The sequence below is a fragment of the Cyprinus carpio genome, chromosome B14 (assembly GCF_018340385.1).
Source record: "Cyprinus carpio isolate SPL01 chromosome B14, ASM1834038v1, whole genome shotgun sequence".
NCBI classification, from domain to species: domain Eukaryota; kingdom Metazoa; phylum Chordata; class Actinopteri; order Cypriniformes; family Cyprinidae; genus Cyprinus; species Cyprinus carpio.
Genome location: NC_056610.1, coordinates 19,655,571 through 19,679,796, shown reverse-complemented (window position 1 = coordinate 19,679,796; position 24,226 = coordinate 19,655,571). Strand labels below are relative to the sequence as shown.

At 36.5% G+C, this 24,226-nt stretch overlaps 1 protein-coding gene across 5 annotated transcripts in view; it reads right to left on the bottom strand.

Annotated features, from left to right (window-relative positions):
- Positions 1–22,341, bottom strand: part of LOC109079117 (phospholipid-transporting ATPase IG-like) — a 68,388-nt gene extending 46,047 nt beyond the window's left edge. For 3 of the 5 annotated variants that reach the window (XM_042738453.1, XM_042738454.1, XM_042738451.1), the window contains exon 1: positions 21,788–22,340. In XM_042738453.1, coding sequence (XP_042594387.1) covers positions 21,788–21,814 — 27 coding nt within the window. In that variant the 5' untranslated portion in view covers positions 21,815–22,340. Of the gene's footprint in view, positions 1–21,787 lie in introns of all 5 variants that reach the window. The other 2 variants (XM_042738450.1, XM_042738452.1) reach the window with 1 other exon arrangement.
- Positions 22,342–24,226: the final 1,885 nt, after the last annotated feature.

Below are 24,226 nucleotides of genomic sequence, written 5' to 3'. Positions count from 1 at the left end.
CCACTGACATTCAGAGCAGCAGGCAATCTATACTAAGAAAATAGGGCAAGAATGCAAGAAATCAAAGTGACAGTGACAGCTTGAAAGCAGAAGAACAGGCTCAAGTTGAGTGTGAATGACTGTGTTAACAATGAGCTTTTAAACACTCCTGAAAGTGGATGTCAGCGGAGATCTCGTGGCCCAGGGCTGATCTGGGCAGATGCTACACGTGACCGCCCACTCCTGTAGTAACAACCACAAACAAATGGCCAAACAAATGGTCTACTACTGACTTTGCATATTAATTTGAATACTCGAAATTGCAAGGATGCTTCGTCTGACCGGCCAAACGCTGTCAGAGGGAGAAACTGGTTGCCAGAGGAACAAGACTGTTGCTACACTGAAAAAGGACCTAGTAATTAAGAGCACTGATGTAGGGGGAAAAAAAGACTGAACGCTTAAAATCAGGGCTGCAACAACTAATCGATAAAATCGATTATTATTGATTATGAAAATCATCAACAACGATTCTCATTATCGATTAGTCGGGTCTGCCCACGGTGCAAGTCTTCAGCCAGATGGGTCAAATTACAGCACTGAATTACGCATTTCTATGGACAAAATGCATCTAAAAATAGTGGAGGGAACAGAATGAGATGATGCAGGAGAGTTATGAGATCCAAGCTTCCCAAAACATGATAATTCTTTATTTAAGCTTTAAGCTAATGCATTAGCGTAATGGCTTGCCCTCTCAGGCGCTTTGACAGATGATGCATGTGCATCCTCAGTGCAAAAACTTTCAGTTTACGTCATTTACTTATGTATAAATGTCACAAATTCTCCCAAGCATTTCCATTTTTGCATAAAGGTCCGTCCTGACAGTCTGTGTTAAGTTTTAATCTTTAATGAATAAGTGAATATGTGTGCATGCACGTCAGACAGATGGAAAACAGATACAATTAATAATCAGTGCAAAAACATTCATTGTGCTGAAAAATCTTTTGTTGAAAGTTAAATTAAGGTTTAAAGGTCAGCATGCATTGCGAGTCTTTTATGAGAGTAGGAACTGTAATGGGATAAGAGTGTGTAATTGAATATAAATATCAGATGCTTCATAACCTCCTTTTACTGAATAAAGAGATGACAGTAAGACGTGACGGTGATCAAAGTGAACGTGTGTTCCTGCAGAACATTACTCAGTCTTACCTATTGGTTACAACTGAGTTTGTGATTTTATTCATCTTTATCATCTTTATCATATAGAGGTGCATCGAAATGAAAATTATTGGCGAAAGCCGAACAAAATGCAACACTGGGCCGAAGGCCGAATACCGAACAAGGTTTTTCACATTTTTCCCCTATGTAGGCCTATTTTGCCTTTTTTTTTTCTTCACCATTGCATTAATTAAATTACCAAAATGTGCTTTTTAATGTTTTGTCCTGCTTTTCAAATAAAAAAATCAATTACAAAACAAGAATTTATAAAGATTTACTTAACACTGAACATTTTTTTTACATTCTAGCAGACATTACACCAACAAAGCACAATTAAACTAAAAATTAATAATAAGTTAATAAAAATGTTTTTTGGCCATTTTTGAGACTTGAATCAGGCATGTATTTTTTTACTGTACAAATAAAAGCAGCCTTGCTGAGCAGAAGAGACTTCTTTTAAAACATTAGAATATATTACAGATCCTAATTTGAACGGTGTGTGTGAATGTTATAATAAATGTATTAATAGAGCTTAGGGGTGTGTGATATGACGATTTTTGATCGTGGACGATAAAAATGTCTCCACGATCTGCTTTTGAAGAAATATCGTAGTATCGAGCTACAGAGCACATTTTATCAGCTGCAGTTCTGGTGCCTCCATCATATACTGTACAACGCCACATGCATTCACATCAGCGTTAACTCAGCGGTAGAGTTACTCTCACAGGAGTTACTCTCTCATTATATGCATGTGCTTTTAAATGTTTCATTCGTGCCCAGGTCTGACCTGTGCTTTTTCTGAGTGAAGCAAACACCCGAAGCACGCTCGCTAAAGCCTGTCAAACAGCGCCTGATTATTGAACTTTATCTTTTGCACTAATACTGTCAAAACACACAAGGTTTACATGTAGATGCAGTTGGTTATGTCTAAAATGAAAGTAAACAGTCGAGAGAAAACGTATACGTGCCTGTATATTCGATGTGTGCAGGTCTTAAAGGTACAGTAGGCCTATTAAACATGCTGTCATTAAAGGGATAGTTCACCCTAAAATTTCATTTCTGTCATTATTTACTCAGTGTCACATTGTCCCAAACATGTAAAAGAAGATATTTTGAAGAATGTGGGTAACCGAACAGTTGCTGGTCCACATTGAATTTGATAGTAGCAAAAAATACTATGGAAGCCACTGTGGACCAGCAACTGTTTGATTTTCCACGTTCCTAAGAATAGCGTATATGTTCAGCAGAAGGAACTCATTCAGGTTTAAAACAACTTTTGAGTGAGTAAATGGTGGTATAAAAATAAAACACTATGACCGAATTGACAGACAGTTGACAGAATTCTTATTTTTGGGTGAACTATTCCTTTAACGTTAATTAAACAACAAAACACAGAGAAAAATCACTCACTGCTCTTGACTGAAGAAATTTAATATATAGAATTTATATAGCATTTTATATAGCATTTTATTTTTTATATTTGTTCATTCAATTTCTTGAATGCTCCTGCTAAATACACCTATTGTATCTGTTTGTTTTTGGGGTTTTTTTTGTATGTGTAGTTGTAATGTGTAATCTTTGTCATTCTTTTATCTTTGTTATTAAAAATAAGAACAAAGATTTTTATCTTCACCATCTTCGGCCTAAATATCTGTCATTCTTTTTTTTTTTGGTTACCTTGAAAGGCTTTGTCTTTATAATAGGGAAATTAGTTTGGCTGTAATGCTCAGACAACTTGCAAAATAGTAAAACCAACATGACAAAGAACCGTGATAAAAATCGTGAATCGTAATATTTCTAAAAAAAAAAATGTCCATATCGCCCACCCCTAATAGAGCTGTTGTAGGGTAATTATTATTATTATCATTGTTATTGTCTTACTTTTTTTTTTTATTTTACAGAACTACAGTAAAATTACAACACTAACATTTATGAATGTTGATGGAGTTGTTGCTTTTTCTCAGCTTTTATTTTGGCAGAAACCCGCAGGAAGATCTCAGTGCTTCTTTTTGTAACATCATGCAGAATTATAAATGATTCTCATTATGAATTTGGGAAGATGTTTGTTGCATGTATCACATTGTCACATGCCTTTAAAAAATTCACAAAACCGTTACTGAGCAACTGATGACTAACAAGTTCAGCAGTTTTTCCTCGTGCTTTGGACTTTGGCGCCACGAGCTTGTGCAGCGCTGTCAGAATACATGCAATTCATGCGTGCATTAGAAAATATAATATTCTGCAATTTATTTACTAATCGTTTGAGGTAATTTTGTGATTTCAATCATCATACAGTAACCTAACCACCAGCATTAGCCACCTCTTCTTCTCATCGGAGACGTGATGCAGCACTAAACAGTCTGTCGCTGTTGGTGATTCGTGCTTGTAATGATTTCTGCTTCTTTCTCTGATAGTTTTAAATACTTTCACACTGCTGACATGTTTGCTGCATTAGTGCGTGCCTCTATTTGATCGCATTAGTAATTGTTTGGTACATATTATTCGCTCTTTTTGCTAATTTTGGTTGCCAAATATTCGGTGCATCCTTATTATTATTATTATTTGAATTTTTAATGCAGAGATTTAAAATATATTCCCTATATACAATCTTCAAATATACAAATTTATAAATTTTTTTATAATTATGTATTTTTTTATTATGTTATGTTTTTTGCAAATTATGGTTTGTGCTAATGGTGATCTAAAATAAAAGTAAATCTTTTTTAAGCTTTCTGTATTGGTTAGTCCTCCAATATGTGTAAGCTCTTTAGTAACAGTAGTAGGCTATTTCTAATGCTATAATTGCTGCTATCTATGAAAAAAAGGCAGAGAGCTTTAAAATGTTTTTTTCAGATACAATTACAGTCAAAACGTACATAATGCCAGCAAGAATGCAAGCTGTTATAAAGAGCACAGGAGGCCATTTTTGTTATGTGAATAAATACTATTTAGTTGTTTATTTTTACTATTAAATATACTATTATACTATTTAAGTTTATTTGCCCAATAAATGACAACAACATTTTTTGATTTAAACCATTTTTAACAGATTCCTACTAATTTCTACAATGTGTTTTCTCTTTATCATGGCAGGTGGTCTAATAAATTGTTAAGCACTGACTTAATATTTTCATAGCATTCAGTTGGCACGTTTGTTTGAAGGATATTGGGCAGAATGTGGAAGTGTTTTTTGTCAAAAAAAAAAAATTGAAAAAATGAAAAAATAATCGACAAATTAATTGATTATCAAAATAATCATTAGTTGCATTCCTACTTAAAATAACTGCTCGGATTTAGCGACTTGGAGTAAAGTGTAAGGGGCTTTGTGAAGGCTGTATTAAACCATACAGCACCCACTCACTGCTCTCAGCTCATAACCTGATGCTAACAGCAGGGCAAAGTTGAGCAAGTCCAAAAGGGCATGCTTTTAGAGATCCAAACCGCTCTCATCAGGCAGAACAGAGTTCATCAACTCCTAAAACCAACAAAAATTAGTTGTAAGGATCAATAATGGCTTCACAATTCCAATTTCAAATGCATTTTATAATACATAGTTTCAAAACAGCTTTACAGAAAAACTAATTAAACATTTACAATATATTTTTTTAATTTTAAAGCTATTTTACATTTACCATTTAATATGTATTTTAAAACTACTTAAGCTACTTCATTATTTTAAAAAAGTACAAATATTTTTTTCCATCAAATGTTAGCATGTCTTTAAAAAGACAATAGCTGGAAGATATACAATTTAATATACAACATAATATAATAATATAACAGAAATAATCGGTTTTCTGAGTTGCACTGACATTTAATGATATAAAATAATTTAAATATCATATCAAATGATGGCACAACATTACTGGTTTTTTTTTGGGGGGGGTGGGTTACTCATTTTTCATTCTCACTGATACTATCAAAACTATCATTAGTCATTCATAAAATTTCAATATAGCTGACATGTTTAAATTGCCAGGAGCAGAATTCGCAACAGAATTTACCAGTGCCCTACAAGAAAGTCACACACTTCTTCCACATAGAGAAAATTGTATCAAAAGATCACTGGACATGTGTAGAAACATCTCCGATAATGGTTCCTGCATCTCTGAACTGTTATAAATGATGTGGGCAGCACTCACTGTGCTGGTTCTGTGCTTTACAATAGTGAAATGCTAAACAACCTTTAAGCCAAATAAAACAAGCTATCTGGCAACAGTTGCGCTGTAGTTACGCAATGCAGAGCAGAGTTCCCACAAATCAAAACATCACCAATATTATTTCAACATCAAGCCTACATTTCCATAGCTAAATTAAATTAACAATTTTGTCTTGCAAAGAACATCATTTAAATCTTATTTAGATTGAGCTTTCATGGACAAAAAATGAAATACATCAAGTAATATCAACATCATCAGCCTTACATTAGGACTTCAGCTGCTGCTTCTTCACGTTCTGCGCATTACCAGATAATAAACCTGAATAAAAGGCTTAACCACCATCATTCATTCATCACATTTTATACTGGTAGTAGTCGCCAAGGAGTACAGCAGATCCCACAATGCCTTGACTCCTAAGTCTGTTATTCTCCATCATGTGCAGAATACAGGGTGGCACCAGGAGGATATTAATAGCATCACGACACGCTGAAGTGAAGACTGGTAGTGAGAGAAGTCTGAGCAGTGGTGCAGTAGACACTCTGTACTGTGGCCTGGCCTATATTAACATGGCCTCACTGACAGAGAGACGAAAAAAGGACAGATGCAGAAAAAAAAGAAAGTAACTGAACTACATCTGGGGATTCTGCATGTCGCAAGCTCAAATGATGTGTGAGATGAGTTTTCACAATGATGATGGCTTTTTGTTTTTCTTTCGCTTTACGACCTAAATTATATAAAGATGTGTTCCCAAACGCTCGTTGAAGTCAAGCCTGTTCTTGCTCTCAACTGCAAGTGAAAATGCAAACTGGTCTGAGCTTGCTTGGCTCAAACCCAGTTCTCAGACCGAGTCTGCAGAGACATGTGAGATTACAGAAGGATGTGAAAGAGGTGAAAGTTTAAGGAAAAGCTGAGGGAAAGAAAACAACAGGAAGCCATTATGTTGTTGTCTGCACAGAGAGAATATGATGACTTGTGATGACAGCTTGCTGTCAGTGAGGCTGGGGACTTGTTTATGAACATTACTGAGATAACAGTCATCATTACATTCATTAATCATCATTACACACATTATTACACTTCAAAGACAACATGAAAGCAAACTTTAAGACTATTTACTTTCTTAATGTCCCTTGTAGTACATGATTTATCATGTCCCACAGGTGGGGAAAATGTTATTCAACCTGTATTAGTATTCTCCTTCAAATATTTGAATCTGATTGGTCAGTTGTGAGACTGTTTGCAGTTAAATATTTGTGTATAATGACTGTTTCTATTCATTGTCCCGTAGTTGATTGCTTGTATTGCAGTGTTAGTTTCATTCTCTTGTATAGTTAGCTACACACATCCTTTCCTCTCACATAAAATAAATCTTGTATTTATTTACTAATCTATTTTTGTAGTCATGTAGTAAGCAGTAATAATGTACAGTCAGCCAATCATTAGCACAAAATAAACCCTGATATTGTGCATTATCCCATACATGTATCAGCATATCCATATTGATCCAATCAAAGGGTCCTGTTCTACACTATTTCCCTCTGAATATTCTCGAAAGGTAAAGGAACTGTGAACGTCATTTCATGCTGTCTTTAAGGACCATTAAGGGAAATATGAAACATGCTTCTCAACTTCGTCTGCAATAGGGCTGGGTGATATATCAAATATTAGCGATAATATCACAATAATTTGGACGACTATGTAAAATTTGAAAATATCGTAAATATAGAATATTTCAAATTCAAGCATACTTTCCCAAAAGAACACGCCGAACGTCCAAAAAAGGAGACAACATGTTATTGCGGACTGATCTACACGCCTCTACTACATGAGCTTTCATGAATGTGCGTTTGCCAGATATCAAGATCATATCCCCGAATCAGCACTTCGCTGTTACAAGGATACATTTTCTACCCGGTGTTTTGCTTATTTTAAGCAACCTGGCAACCATGCTGAAAACACCAACAAACAAGCTGGAGTTTAGCAATCAAAATGAAAGTGTCACTCAACCAATCTGTGTTCTGTCATGTGATCTCAACTGTATTGTTTGCGATTGTGATCGCTGAATAAATGCACTTACTCAACCGCTGTTGTTTTAATAGAGAAACATACGCTATTACTATTAGGAATTTCACTGTTATAATATATAATAATATGTTTTACCAGTTTTCATAATAGAGACAGAAAGAGTGCATTTACCAGTTTTCATAATAGAATATATATATATATATATATATATATACATATATATATATATATATATACATATATATATATTATATATATATGTATGTATGATATATATATATATACACATTATATATATTTTAATGAATCAGTACACTGGATAAGGTAAAATCCTATACAATTATGGGTACATATATTCTATTGATTTGTCCTCATGGTACACTGGGTGCAGCAACCATGATGGGTACACACATTTCTCCTCCATGGTGGTGGAGCAACCATGTACACATTCTATTGATTTGTCCTCATGGTGGTGGAGCAACCATGAGGCACATTTGAGAGGGTTTTTAGTGCCAGTGGGAACATAGTTTCATGCCACAGAGCTTCTCTTAAACCAGAGACAGCTGACTTGTGTTCATAGCTACAAACTTATTAAAAAAAAAAAAAAAAAAATTCCCAGTTTAATTATTTCCCCCAGTTGCACAGTGTAAATTTTGAATTGCATGCACTAAAAAAATTGACAGAATGAACTTTCTGTACTTGTTTTGCACTACTTCAGTTATATATACATGTGTTCATTTAATAAAAAAGCAGTAAGTGATCACTTGGTCTAGATTTTTTAACTGCTTTAATTTGCACTAAACATTTTGCATTTACTTTGTAACAACAGCTGTTCTATTTAGAGGTCGCCGTCCGGTATATCGGCCTATATTTGGCATTTTTCAAATATCGGCATCAGCAGATACGTTTTTCTGTTTGGCCGATCCGTTTGTGGCCTTTTATTTTGATGGCGCTGAGAAAAGCAGCACCTGAGCACACAGTGCTCACATTCTCCCTTTTGTTCACTGTCGTCGTTAACAGTTCTGTCCATGGACAGAAGTCTGTCTAATAATCAGATAGAACTGTTAACCATCTGGGGCCACTAACACTAATGTGTTTTGAGGCATCTTCTCCTAATAACACCAAAAAGAACTTAAATTACACTTTCAGTTTTGATCATAAAGATAAGAGCAATATATCAATCGAATCTGTAAAGGGTCTAATTTTATTTGTATACACACATAATAACAACAAAACTTTGTGCATTTATAAAATAAAGAAAACAAACAAGGTGCGCTGTCTGCAGCCTCGGGCTGCGGTAATCTTAATTTAGATATGCGTCATTAAAATGAACTGTAAGTCAGCAATCACAGCATCTAAATGTCTCACCATGCCAGGATGTTTTTTTCTCTCTATTTTTTTATGTTATATAACATATAAACCATTCTTAGTTATATTAGGATTGTTGTTGCTAGCCTGATGTCAGTAAGAATGGTTAGATAAAACTTTACTGAGATAGCCTATTCTCTGTTCACGGATATAGCCACATATGTTTATAACTATATATATTGTATAGGCCTACATACTAAGCATGCTTGTGTTTATAAATGTAACTAAGCTTCTGTTCATAAATATCTACTCTGGTGTAAGTTTATACCCGGGATCCTCTGAGGTGTAAATGTATCAAGCAAGCTGTAAATATCACTGATAATATGTGTGCTATGTGGCAATTGTGTTCTTTTTTTTATAAATTAGTACTAGTATCAGTGACCATAACAATAATGTTAATAATGTAGTTTCAAAAAATTATTTTGTCCATTATGCGGGCCTTTGTCTTCTCAGGTGTGAATCACAGCATTATGCATGATAGTTGACGCCTTCTCGCATATACCTTTCCTACACAAAAATTGTCTTAAATTTAAATCAATATGTTGTTTTCTGTGAGCGAGTAATCAAGATAATTTTCACATCATTTTGAAGCAGATTTTTTTTTAATACAAAAACTCTAGGCTTCAAAATCTGTTTCTCATTAAAAGTCTTGTGAACAAATGTTCTCTAGGTGTTTTTATTGCCTTATTTCAGTGACTTAAAAATGTTTGTTTTTTTTTTCACTAACCACGCAATAAACGTCGCTTTCTCAAAAACACAATCATGTTTAGACGGTGAATAGCGCGCATGCTGCTCACATATTTATTGTAGCCCAGTTTGTGCTGATTACAGTGTTATTAGACTTTTAGCCATTTATGTGTTTATAAGCAACTGCAAATGAAAAAATATATATATCAGGGCAATGTCCGTGAATCACAAACTTCTCTAGATCAACTACCCAAAACACCCTCATGGCCCCAGAGGGTCAAACAAATCGTGGAATTAAAATGTATAAAAAAAATAGTGCTAGCCTAATGTTTTTTTATAATAAAACTTTACTGAGATAGGCTATTCTCTGTTCACGAATATAGCCACATATGTTTATAACTATTCTATATTGTTATAGGCCTACTACAAAGCATTGTTCATAATATATCTACTCTGGTGTAAGTATTTTGAATGTGTTTATACCCGGGATCCGGATCCTGCTGAGGTGTAAATGTATCAAGTAAGCTGTAAAATATCACTGATAATATTGTGTGCTATTAATGTTGTGTTCTTTTTTTTTATAAATTAGTAGCTAGTATCAGTGACCAACAATAATGTTAAAATGTAGTTTCAAAAAATTATTTACTTTATCGGGCCTTGTCCTCAGGTGTGCACAGCATTATGCATGATAGTTGACGCCTTTCTCGCATATACCTTTCCTACACAAAAAGTGTCTTAAAAAATTTAAATCAATATGTTGTTTTCAGCGAGTATCAAGATAATTTTATATCATTTTGAAGCAAAAACTGCTAGGCTTCAAAATCTGTGTTCTCAAAAGTCTTGTGAACAAATGTTTCTCTAGGTTATTTCAGTGACTTAAAAATTTTTGTTTTTCACTAACCACGAATAAACGTTGCTTCTCAAAAAACAAAAACATGCTGCTCACATATTATTGTAGCCCAAGTTTGTGCTGATTACAGTGTTATTAGACTTTAGCCATTTATGTGCTCATAAGCAACTGTATCAGGGCATGTCAAAACTTCTCTAGGCCCACAAAACACCCTCAGGCCCCAGAGGGTCAAACAAAGGAATTAAAATGTATACAAAAAAGTATTATTATAACGATTGCTTTTATATTGTTAGTAATAAAAAGGCAAACATTATAATACTTTCTCGTTTGACGTCAGCATTCAGCAAGTACGCGTTTATATAATTTAAAACAAAACTTTGAATGACTAATAAACATCTAATTTCAAAAACCTTGCAAACTTAGTCAAATCCAGCTGTGAGATCTTATGAAGTGTGCATTTGTATCCTGCACGATCGCGTGTACTCTGCGTGTCAGTCGTTCCGTGCTAATTGAATACGGACAAGAGAAGAGTTCAGGTTCATTGAGACACACAATCGACAATCTTTAAATTCGTGATTTCAAATTATCCTGCAATTCATGCTTTTGCCCACTGTCATACTCATGTAGTTTTCACTGTGTGCTGTTTGTAAAACGAGTGTTACCTTGTCTTTATTTGAGGGGGGAAAAAAAATGTGATTCCCAATGCACACAAACTTCCCAGAATACTGAATGCCCTGTTGGTTACACTGTTTACTTCCTTTTTAGTTATATTTTTATTAAATATTTGTCTATTTGTGAAAAATACAATGTAATTTAAAGTACAAGCATGTTTATTTTACACATTTATTTTTTTTTAATCCATTTTCAAATGATTTCAAATTTCTTAAATATTAAATAACATTATATCGGCTTTATATTGGCCATTGACCACCCTGCTTTCCAAGATATCAGCATCGGCTGTCAGAAAACCAGTATCGGTCGACAACTAGTTCTATCTAAATTTTTTTTTTTTTTTTTTTAATGGGGGCAAAAGAAAATCATGTTTTTTTATTATTATTTAAAAGCAAATGCAAACATATCGAGATATATATCAAATATCGTAAAAACTGACATTATCGAGATATCTTTTTTTATTTATGTATCGTCCAGCCCTAGTCTGCAAGATCAACCATGAATGCCTAGACATTGAAGCCACTGTTAAAGGCATAGATCACCTAAAAATGAAAATTCTCTCAATTCTGTCATTCTACAAATTCTGTGGACTATTCTAAAGATATCCTTACTACCTTTCTGGGCCTTGAATGTGGTAGTGGCATTGCAGTCTATGCAGGGTCAGAAAGCTCTCGGATTTCATCACAAATATCTTAATTTGTGTTGAGTAGATGAACAAAGGCCGTATAAGTTTGGAACGACATGAGTAATAAGGGGCTTTTGCATCTGGGTGTTGTTGGTTCTGTGCTGATTGTTCTTTCTTTTATAGGAAGTTGCTAGCAGGGTCTTTCTTAGAGTTACATTTGCACTGGCAACTGGAACTCTGAAGCAGCCGACAGTAGATATACGTGGAATAAATATTTTCACACAGCTTTTTAAAAATGTGTTTCGTATCCATTTGGCCAATCAGAGTACACTAACATCACTGACAGTTCCTATAGAACTGTTTTAGACCCTACTCTGAAGTAGGAGCTAATTTAGTTCACCCAAATGGAGTTCCTAGAATTAAATACGTTGATGTTGGATGTAATTTAGTTAAAGTAGGTGGTTTTACTAGTATTTATAGGATTTATGGTTAGTTTGTTGCTGAGAAATCCCCTATTAATAACAGAATTTTATTTTTTTGGTGAACTATCCCTTTAATCTTTTTAACAAAATTACAGACAAATATTTCTTGATGAAGCATTTTAAAGGGGTCATATGATGCAATTTAAATTTTTCCTTTCTCTTTGGATTGTTACAAGCTCTTCGTGCATAAAGAAGATCTGTAAAGTTGCAAAGACTAAAGTTTTAAATCCAAATGAGATCTTCTTTATAAAAGTTAAGACTCGTCCACACCCCCCTGAAACGGCTCGTTCTAACACGCCCCCACATCTCGACGTCACTATGTGGGAAGATTTGCATAACGCCGCCCAGATGTTCACACAAAGAAAGAAGGCGTACCTTTTATTCTCTTTGTAGTATTGTTGTTGCCGCCACCACCATGTCGTATAGACGCTGTGTGTTTGGTTGTAAAAGCGAAACTACTTTGTTTGGCCTTCCAAAAGAGGATGATATCCACTTCGTCATGCCTGGAGCCGATCCGTGCTGGTTGCTGAGGAAATACATCAACTTTGCACTGTGGCTCGCCGGATCGGCTTACACCATGGACGAAGCGTAGTCCAGCCCAGGGTCGTCACATGTGGTTGCCGCAAGCTCTGCTCACTCAAGCCGGCCTTCGCTCACTCTAGGCATCCAGCCTTCACTCACTCAAGGCGTGTGTGATGCTGTTTTGTTGAGAAAGTGAAACACTTTGGCCTTCCAAAAGAGGACACGACTAGAAATCATGTTTATTTAACTTTTATAATGGGTTTTAATGTTTATGGCCGGATAGGGCATCACAATATGTTAAGGGGCATAACATTTCTGTCACACACTTGAGGTATTCAGCCAATCGCAACGCACTGGATAGCTGGCCAATCACAGCACACCTCGCTTTATAAAGACGCGTTTCGGAAGGCGGGGCATAGAGGATAAACAATAATGTTTGTGGAAAATAATGTGTTTTTTGAACCTTAAACCGCATAAACACATTTCATTACACCAAATACACAAAATAATGTCCCCTTTAAAACAATAATATTGACAAGACAAAATGATGATATTAAACTACTTAAATTATAAAGTTAATGAAAATATGATGAGGAAAATAACTATGCTGTATGCTATACTATGATGGCATAAATTTACATATACTTCATTAAAAAATCCAATTGCAGTATATTGGGAACTGACCCACTTGAACTTAATGGGCGAACACTGGTAAACTAAACCGCTCTGCCAGCTGGTTAACTCATTCAAAACCATTTTAATATATGAGATTAAACAGACAATAAGGTGAATGCACAAGTTAATTTGAAAAAAACAACGTACTAAAATTCACTTGGTAACTGTGTAAGAATTATCACTGAAGGCTTTCAGTGTCTTAAAGACAACATCTCAAATCCTCACATCTAAAAGAAAATATATATACTACAAAATGACTACTTATAGTGCAAAAGATTGCATGCAAGCAATAGAGAACTCTCTCCAGCTTACATGTCAGAAGGACAATAGCACCATGGCTTTAATATAGGTACTATCATGTCTCCTCCTTTGCACGGTGCTTCTTTGGATAAACTAATCAGTTTGACTGCACTAAGGTTTTCATCCCAGAGAGAGAAAAAGAGGGGGAGGGGCAGAGAAAGGAGTGATGGGAAAGAGGGGGTCGTTCTAGCTACCATTTAACATCGGATATTTGCATCTAAATGCTGACATGTCGAAAAAAAATCTGCATCTCAGCTCTTGTGGCTCTGATGCAATTATCTTTTACTATACATTTAGCATCACTGACTGTAATTACAGTTCAATTACTTACAGCTAATTGTATTTGAAGGGACAGAGAAAAAGCTATTTCTTTCGAAGAGCGTAACAGCAAAAGGAAACTAATGTGCGCTATGGAGCACCCAGGTTGCTGAGGCGGCAAGCGGTTTGAGCTGCAGGGCCACGGCTCCACTCACAGGCACTGGTGAGCTGAGTAAAGATTAATTTCTCTCCCTGCAGCGGACTGATGGGAAAGCTCCAGCGTGGGCTCATCCGGTTCTCATCGGAGCCCGTTATTTAACCGGGAACTCCAAGTGTGGGTGTGCATCAAGGCCGGGTAATGGGTCCTTTTGCTTTTGCTGGTATAAGTGGAAAGTGTCTCTTTTTTGCCTGAAGAAGCAAAAGTACCAAAAACACTAAGTCACACTTTCTGTTTCCCTTTCACACACTTACACTTTTCATTATTCTCTTCACACTGCAGCACGAGTGCTCTTGGGGTATTGCCAAAAGCTAGGGCACAGCACAGGGAATCTCAGGATGAAGCTTTATAAAAATATACAGATGACAGGAATGCATTTCAAGTCCACAAGCCTTGGTGACGAAATACATCTGGGAAGGGAGGAATGCTGTGAGGAGAACTTTAAAAACGATCCACATAAATTATTTAAAATTACAAACTGAGAATTCAGCTATGCTTTTAGAGATAGACTCGGATGCTCCTTCATGTCCAACGCTCTCGCTGTGGCAATCAGCCTCTGAAAGCCTGTCTATTATACATGGAAGGTAAAAGAGGGATACTACAGGTAGATCTGCACATGCACTTCCATTTCCTTGTCTGGTTTCTGCAGAGTTTTCTCTCACCCATCCTGACTCTGATGGGATGTAGGGTTCAGCCTTGTGCGGCTGGCTGCGTTTTCATTACGGGGAGCCGAAGTGCAATGAGAGAGAGAGAGAGAGCAAAAGTCAGAGGGAGGGGGAAAGAAGAAGTAGTCGTCAGCATAAGCATTTCTGTCTGCCCACCAGTTCGGGAGCGACAAGACAAATGGCAGCAAAACGGAGCAGGACTCTAATCAATATGTGGCTCTCCTGATGAAACAAGGCCAATAAATCACTGGCCCAGGCAGGACAATGTGGGCCCCTCACCCTCTGCCACTTACCCTGAAAAGCCCATCACACCATCTACATGGTTATCATCGGTAACTACCCCTGCAACAGGTGGTCAGTGATGATTAGGGACTGTCTGTGATGATCAGGTGGTTGATCTGAGATGGAGCTTAAAATTCCAGCTGAGGAGCATTTCTAGGCAGTCAAAACAAATGGAGCCAGATCTTCTTTCAGTAATGCTATAAGATGGTGAGGGTACATGGTCACTGGTCTAACACAAAGAGCAGCTTACACAAAATACCAGGGACAAGGCTAGAACTAATCTGTTTAGAATAGATGGTGAACTGCATTTTCAAAGCACGAGCTGTGCTGTATAATTGTACGTAATTGTTAAGCACTTCCTATTATAATATACAGCGAGGCTGGACTTAACAGAATTTGATGCATGGCTTCACTGGTTAAAAGTTGTCTCTAAAATTTTAGTAGTTAGTGCTAATTCCAGGGAAAATCAGCTCTCAAAACCAATGTGCTATTGAAAAATTACTACTTTAAAATTAATATTTTAATAAAAATATTATTACATTTAAAATAAAGGCATGAGTATTAATCAAGTATAAAGTATTACACTTAACATTCAGAATTTGGGGTGAAAAATTAAATATAAAATATAAATGCTTAAATGACTTGCCTTTACCGCATGATTACCAAATGTATTCAACTATATCTATACTGACTCAGTGCTGTCTGCGGTTAGACTGAAAAGCAGACTCTTACAATAATTTAGCCATTTCTCTTTTTTTAGGCCAAGGCTTGTTTCACAATCTTGTATGATTTGTGGCAAGAAAGCTGCATATATTCTTTTAGGTGCACATATTGACCATTCACAGCATTCACACTGAGCACATAAACAGAGCTTCACAGCAGAAATAGTTTTAGAACTAGGGCTGCACGATATTGAGAAAAAATGACATTGCGATTATTTTTATTTTTCTGCGATATATATTGCGATATGAAATCTAATATAATTTTTTCTTACAAACAAAAATGGGGTGAGCACACTTACATTGTCATTTTAAATTATTTAAACATCAGAGTATTATTTAAATTAGAGTAAATTATTTGTTTGTAACTTTAGGATATGGTTTGAATTGTTAACATATTAACTAACATGAACTTACCAAGAGCAATACTTTTGTTACTATATTTATTAATCTTTGTTTATCTTAGTTTATAAAAACACAGCTGTTGATTGTTTGTTAATGTTACAGTGCATTAACTATGTTAACAAATACTGCACAACTTTTGATTTCAAACAATGAAGCCTATAGCCTATGTTGAAATTAACAATGTTGTAGAAGTGCAGTTTTAGTAATAGTAAATGGTAAATAATGTAGTTAAATAGTTTAATAAATAGAACATTATTGTAAAGTGTTACAGATTTTTTTTTATGCACCAATTCAGACGTCTCGTGAGTTTCAGTGTTGGACAGGTCAGTTGTTTAAACCATTCATTAAATTGAATCGGTTCAAAGGAATCATTAGTTCGCGAATCAGACGTGTACGGCACGCGCATTGTGTAATTATCTCAGCAGTTTAGGATATCGCACAAGATTTGACAACAGAATACATTTCATCACTGGATAGTTTTTTTTTTTTTTTTTTGGACACCATCGTGTCAATTGATTTTGATTAATATGCGCGAGGGAGAGAGAGCAAAACAGCGCTCGTGTTGTTTGAAGACGGTGAAGGTGAGCACGCACGCGCGGCCAGGGCGCTCTCGCGCGCGCTCTCTCTCTCTCTCTCTCTCTCTCTCTCTCTTATATGCGCCCTGTTAACTGACTGACAGGACTTAAAAACACATGCAAATGATAACTTTCACTCTATGATGTGAAGCTGTGCAATTATCCGCGAATCACATTCGTCAAAAAGGCCGGGGAGCAGCTGGCCCGTACGGTTAATGAATAACGGACCAACTACGACAGCCTACATCGCACATCCTGCGATGTGACTATCTTGGATTCATACATCGCGATATCGATGCTTAAACGACACATCGTGCAGCCCTTTTTAGAACTAAGCGTAATTCTGCAGCATGTACTATTCTACAATATGCTTCTATGAAGTATGTAAAATGTGAAAAAGGTTTACTACTCATGTACGCTACTATTCAGAAGTTTTGGGTATGTAAGACGCAATGCTTTTTTTCAAGAAGTCACTTCTTAGGCTATGTTCAGACTGCAGGAAAATGTGACTTAGTGTTAACACTTACACACTCTAGATGAAGACGTGTAAAACAGAATCTAAAGAGCTTATTAAAGTTATCTTGAAGAGCTGTAATGATCCCACTTCCTAGCTAGCATGGTAGTTAATTTTCAAATTACATAGTGTCTTAAGCTATATTTGAAACTGCAAGGCCTTATGCACAGATTCAAAGGCAACACATATTTTCTGATGTCCACCTGTGTACATACACTTGTGACAACCTCACCTTACGTTTACACCTCATAAAGATGGGCATTTGACAGATCACACGCACACAGCCGCAGTGCCAGGGGAGTGAGCACTCCTCACAGAGCGCATGCACGCACACACACACACACACACACACACACACGCATGAGTGTTGGGTGAGCTGTCTGGCAGTGGCTGCTTTCCAACAAACCTGCACACCGGGTTCCCTGAGGCCGGCGGCTTCTGTTTATGATGCTTTCCTGCACCACCCGGACACCCAAAACATCCTTTGTAGGCACAACCAGACAGCCGACTGATTAGCAGCTTGGACACACCACAGTGGAGGCAGCGGAGTGGAGCAGGACGGAGCGGCCCTTGCGTGACAGTACGCCTGACTACTCGAACAAAGCAGGGACAAGACAGCCACGAGGGGTACTGAAAGCCCTTTTTGGGTTCACATTTCAACACTGTTGAAAACAATACCATAGAAACTCATGCAAATTATCTATATCAGCAGTTGCTTATAGTGATGGGATGTCCTTAAAATTAGAGGTACCTGGCTTGTACACAGAGGAAAAAGCTGGTGCATGATGCACATGCAAGCTTTCAACATGCCTTGAATTCTGCGTGCCAGCAATAGTGCTGAGGGACAATGGTTAGTTTTAAAGTCAGCATGAAATGAAAATTCACTATATATTTTGTAAATGACCATTATAGATCTTATTGCTAACATCATCCATGTATAGGCCTCTTTTTTTTTCACCAAACATCTTCTTCTTGGTGATGTATGCCAGTCTACTCCTACCATTTAGTCTGCTTTAACTCCGCTCCTTTCTAACAATTCTTTTGAGTGCAACATCTCATCTCAAAATCAAATGGATAGAACCAATTCCTCAACCAATTTTTTTTTTAGATAACCAGTTTCACTCAGATATACGTCACAATAGGGAAGAACAGATCTGACACTACTTCCGTTGGAAAACAGCAGTACAATACAATTAGAAAAAAAAGATGCAGCTTGATGGGAAGTGCAGCCTGATGGCTCTCGGAGTTTGAACCCGGTTTCCAGTTATTTCCTAATTTTCCTGTAGCACATATTCTCCCACCCACCCTTTCATGTTGTTTCCTGTTATTGCCGCTGCAAAAAAAATCCCAATAAAATGAAAAACATGGTAGAAAGAAAAGACAAACATCCCACGGATGTTTCACAATATCACAAAATTTATTAAAAAATGATTGCAGATGGTGAAAAACTACAGAGAGGAGTGAAAAAGTACCCTCACACATCAAACATTTGCAGTGTTCTTTGGGTAAGCCACGGTTAATAACATCTGCACAGCTCCATCTTCAGACCTCCTCAGGGGTTTGCTTTCCTAAGAGAGCATCATACGCACCAAAGGAAGCTCTGACTTCACCTTTAACTGGTGAAGGGGCCTAACATACAGTAGATGTGTCAACAGCTACTCTGAAATCAAACTAAAACAAATAAACGTCCGTAAATAATAGGGCTACATGATCATACTTTAACCATGATCACAATTTCTCCTTTATGATTAGGCAATATTGACCCACACTGGTTATTTATCTTGAAAATGTTTACTTTAACCGGGATTATCAATTTAACCATTATTGTGCAGCTCTTTAATAGTCAAGGCACTACTCAACACGTGAGAAAAGCAACCGTTTGAACCAACTCTTGCATTTCCCTAAACTAACTCAGAAACAAGAAGCAGGCTTTTCAGGAAAACTAGGCCTTTCATATCTGTCCACATTGTTTTCCCATCTTTACAAAAGAGATTCAAACAAACCTGAATGCTATCACATTTCCTCCAGACCACCAGTCAACACACAACAGGCCACTATCTTCAAGGGCTGAGAAAACATGAAAAGCTCCAAGATTTAGCATTCTGATTTAGCAGGTGCATTGCTGTAGCAGATAAAACTATTTTTAATGACTTTTCCAAGTATACCGATCTAGCAGCACATCAAAACAGAAGATTCCCACTCGCACAGTTTACATAGACCTTGACTTTCCAGTAAACAGTTGTACATGTTATCTGAGAAGAATGACTTGTAATGAGATGATGTAATAACAACACTGTCAGCATCAGTGACAACAGGTATGGCGGCCACGCAAACGTTATTTATGATTCATACAAAAAGATAGCAAAGCCCATAGCAGGGCAAGATAATATGCTTACTTGAGTAACATTACAAGACCTGTGGAAATATATCAGAGAATAGTACCATTATATTAGTCTATTACTGATGGTATCTATAGCGCACACACTGCCAGCAGCACGATTTAACCTAATGGCACCAACACGTTAGGGGAGAGTTCCACTATAAAAAGAGACAAGGTAGTAAAGCGGCTCAGCATAAAAAAAGGAACCTATGTGACCTGAATTTTTCAGAATCACCTAGCTGACTTATTGGTCTTAAGGTAGCCATAAATAATTAGGCTGGTTTGGGGTTTGCCTGAATCAGAAATCAGCTAGAGGGGTCACAACAAAACACGATCACGCATATCTGAGTGTAATGGATTATCAAAACAACATATACTGTATAGGACGGAGACTTGGTTCTATCCATCAGTTGTTGATGTGGGTGATGCAGTCCAGAATGAAGGCAGATGAATGTTTGCATGCAGTGATGGGTTTAAGCTGACTAAAAGGACTGGAGAAGTCCAGCATACATCAGTTATGCAGTTCTGACATTTTCACTAAAAATATTACAATGTAAAAAAAATTTAAAAATTAAACAATATTGTATGATTTTTTTTTACAATAAGATACATAAGATGCATTTGGAAAATAAGAATGAATTTTCAATTCATGCTGACTTGAAATGGCCATTCACAGTGAATGCATTTGCATTACAGACATGAATGATGGGGAAAAAAAAACACACAATCTAGGGACAACCTTTTATTAAACCAGACATAGCAATGCTCAACTGCGAGAATCTGCAAAAGATGCATGGTGCGAACACAACACATAAGTCTAGCACGTTTACATAGAAAATGTTCTGTGTGAAGTGCCTAAAACGGGATGAATTTAAAGACATAGAGAGGGTTTGTTAGATCAAGAGGTTAGATGGTGAATAGCTACTTGATTAGTTGCAATCGTGATCTAGGAAGCCTCCTTTAATGCAAACTACTAATAATTTCAGGTACATAAACTTTGAGGGGAATAGACCACGGTCTGGTTTATGCAAATAGTACAAGACTAAGCAAGAGAGGATGTGGTTTGCTCACATGGACTAATAAAATATTAAGCAAACTGAGAGGTTTCATTTTATACAATCAACACTTTACAAGACAATCTGACACAGCCATATTAAAGACACAGTGGTGTAATGATTTCATCTCCATTATGTTGTACCAAACCTTGAATTTCTCTCTTCCATGTAAACTTTCACTGCTCCTTTTTTTCTTCATACAATGATACAATCAGTTCTCATTCTCTACCTCCTTTTTTGTTCCATGGAAGAAGGGCAGTCATGCAGGTTCCAGATGACATGAGGGTGAGGAAATAAATGCTTATTTTGGGATCAACTATCCCTTTAAGGATATGGAGAGCATAGTGAATTCATTTGTAAGGGTGAATCACAACAGTAATTGAAGCGCAAAAAGGGAGAAATTTGATTACAAGTATTCCCACCACAGCCTAAAACAGCTAAGACTAACAACAGGCTTCATCTTAAACCCAACATTAGACCTCAAGAGCCACTCCAGCACTGCCCGGATACTCTGCAATTATGTGGTAAGAGCAGAATTACTGCATCAAGTGCCTAAATAAAGTTTGCATCTAAAAGGTTGCGACAGCAACGAAGGGCATTAGGAAATTAATTATTGGATTCAAGTACAGCACTTAAAGGGCTTAGCTTGCAAGACTGAGCAGTATTATTTGATTAGCGCTATCAGGAATGCAGCTCAACTTTAAAAAATTGGCAGGACACATCTGAACGAGCTGCCAAAAAAGATCATCTTCACCACAGCAGAGGGGTCGCTAGTGTCTCAAACCCAGCCTGTCCTCTCCTAACCCTAGGTATCCAACTCAAAAGCGTTTCAGACAACCGTCAACTTCACAAAAAAATATTTTTCACGGCTGCTAAAGCCCATAAACTAATGTTTTGAATCGCTAATGTGCGTGGTACGACTCGCTTTGCAACAGCTGGCCAGTGTTAACAGGAAGTTGACTGCATACCTCAACTAATTACAGCTTTGGTGGTGTTGAGAAACTCTGAGGTTTCTGCCTGCTGGCTCCCTAGTTTTTAAATAAACGCTCCACTTATGCAGCATTTGAGATGTTTCGTCCACATGCGCCCTGGTGTCAGACTCAGGCTGGTCATTACTTACATCTTCTTTAAAGGAACACGTAGAGTGCCATACATACCAATCGGTTGAGCCTCCTCCGTAACATCTTTAAATCTTCTGTCTTCTTTGGTATCTGAAGACACTGTCGAGCAGCTGGTCCTTTTGTTGCAGTCAACTAACGTTACAAGCTAGTTGAGCTTGATGATGAGTAAGTTTGCATGTATGACGGCAAAATGCGCCCTATTTAGCTATCTACTTTCTAACCTGTTTCCCCGAGCTATATGCAATGCGGCGGTGATGCTACATCGTTTCCATGTTAATTGAATCTTGTCCTCTCTAACCATTCGCATTCTCCTTTTTGGATACTTCGCGCTGCGCTAGTCGCGGGAGGTCCACGCGCGCGGGGTTGATACACTCAGCGGCATCCTGTACTCTGTGTGCCCTGTTGCTGAGCCTCCAAATAATTCACCGCATTCGACTCCACGCGGTTAATGGACTGCACGCGAGGGGGAAAAAAAAGTCTCTTGAAGGTGCGGATTTCCACTCGTGTGCTGCTCCCCCCTCCTCTCGTTCAGATTCCTGTCAAACACATTTTACTCTCCTAACGCATGAGCCGCTACGACAACAAGCCCCGCCCCTCGGTGCCGTCATCAGATGCCGCAGGTTTCTGGGAAATGTATTTTTGGTACGATTCTTTTTTTTGTTCTTTTTTATTTTTTTATTTTGCGTTTCCCAAAACTTGTTCAGTTTAAATTAACGTAGTGAACATATTCTATTTGTAATGTTGATGTAATTGTCATTATAAGGTTAAAAGGAAATACACTTTACTTTGTTTCATTTACTGCTGAGATTTTTTTTTGTTTTGTTTTCTTTATTTAGCAGTGTATCTTGTGACAGAGCATGGAAATTCCAGAATACATTTTTTATAGAAATAACAAGGTCGAAGTCAATTATAGCTAATAAAAACATGATATTTGTTTTGCAGTAAGCTATGTTGTTTAGTGTATGCTGTAAGTATCATGTATCATGACTCAGTTAAGCTCAATCACTGAATGTGACATACAGTATATGTAATAGAGTATCATCACATTATTTTATCGCATTTTTACATGCATTAAAACACCACTTTCTAACATAGGCTTTTTCAGGTCGACGGTGTAAATCACTGTGTCACTGCCCTAAATCATAACAGACAATCAGTCGCATTGTAAATACATAGACTACATGAACCATTAATAATACTACGTGGTCGTGTCTGGAATGAGATAAAATGCATTTTACCAAAAGTACTGAATAATGGACGTCCTCGCTCACCCCTTTACTCACGCTGTCAGCCTGTTGATAGATTTTGTTATTGCGCCACCATGTGGTTCATGTTTAAATTGCAATCACGTTATAGTTTTTACCCAACAAAAAAGGCACATTCAGTAGTAAACACCGGCACATTTGTATTTTTTTTTTCTTCTATTTATATGTCTTTTGCTCTATGTATGTAGGCCTATTGGAAGCTCTGATTTCTGATATCTGATTCAGATAGACTAATCCTTAGTCTATCTATCGATCGATTTTAATTTAAAAGAACATGTGTCACCAGCTCTAGTTGTTCAGTTGAGGATACTTCAGTTCTCTTCTAAGTAACAGGGATATTGAATTTATGATCTATATTGTCAAAGTTCTAAATGATTATTTGGTTTATGCATAAACATGCCCAGTCACTAAAAAGCAAGAAAAAAAAAAACAAAAACAAAAAAACATTAAAGCTATCCAATGACATTTTCCTTTTATCACTGGGGTTCTGGAATATTTTACTGGAATTTGATTATGGTCTACATTGCATTTTTATGTTTCTGTTTTGTGTTTTATTTCTTTATGTATTTATTCACATTAAATGTAAGTTCATGTACGCCTTTTAATTCAGCTAATAACTGTATTTGGAGTACTGTACGTCTTGCTACATTTGTCAAAAAAAAAATTGTCAATTGTCAATAAATAAAAAAGTACCCAAATTACACAGCTTGCCATTTTTTTAATACAAAACCCTAATATAGGCTAGATATTTTAAGACCTGGCACATAGATGGGTGAAAACAATATTAATAAATAATATATTTAAAAAAAACTGATTTCAAAGCAAACCATTCAAAGCATGTAATCTATATAAACCATTTAAAAAACATTTTGAAAGGTTTATATTCTTTGAGTGGTTTGCTTTGAATAATAATTGTAATTGTAATTATATATATATATAATAAATTTATATAAAAAATATATATATATATTAAATGATATTGAAAATAAACCATTATTCAAAGTAAACTATTCAAAGCATATAAACCATTCAAAGCATGGTTCTTTATGGAGCCTTATAAAAAAAGGTTATATTTAAAAAGTGTTCTGCTATTTTTACAAGCCGAGGAACCCTTTTCTGGTACTGTTTAGAACCGTTTTTCTTAAAAGTGAACCACCTGCAACTACCTGTTACACCTTAGAAACTGCCTAGCATTCACTCAGAACAACTA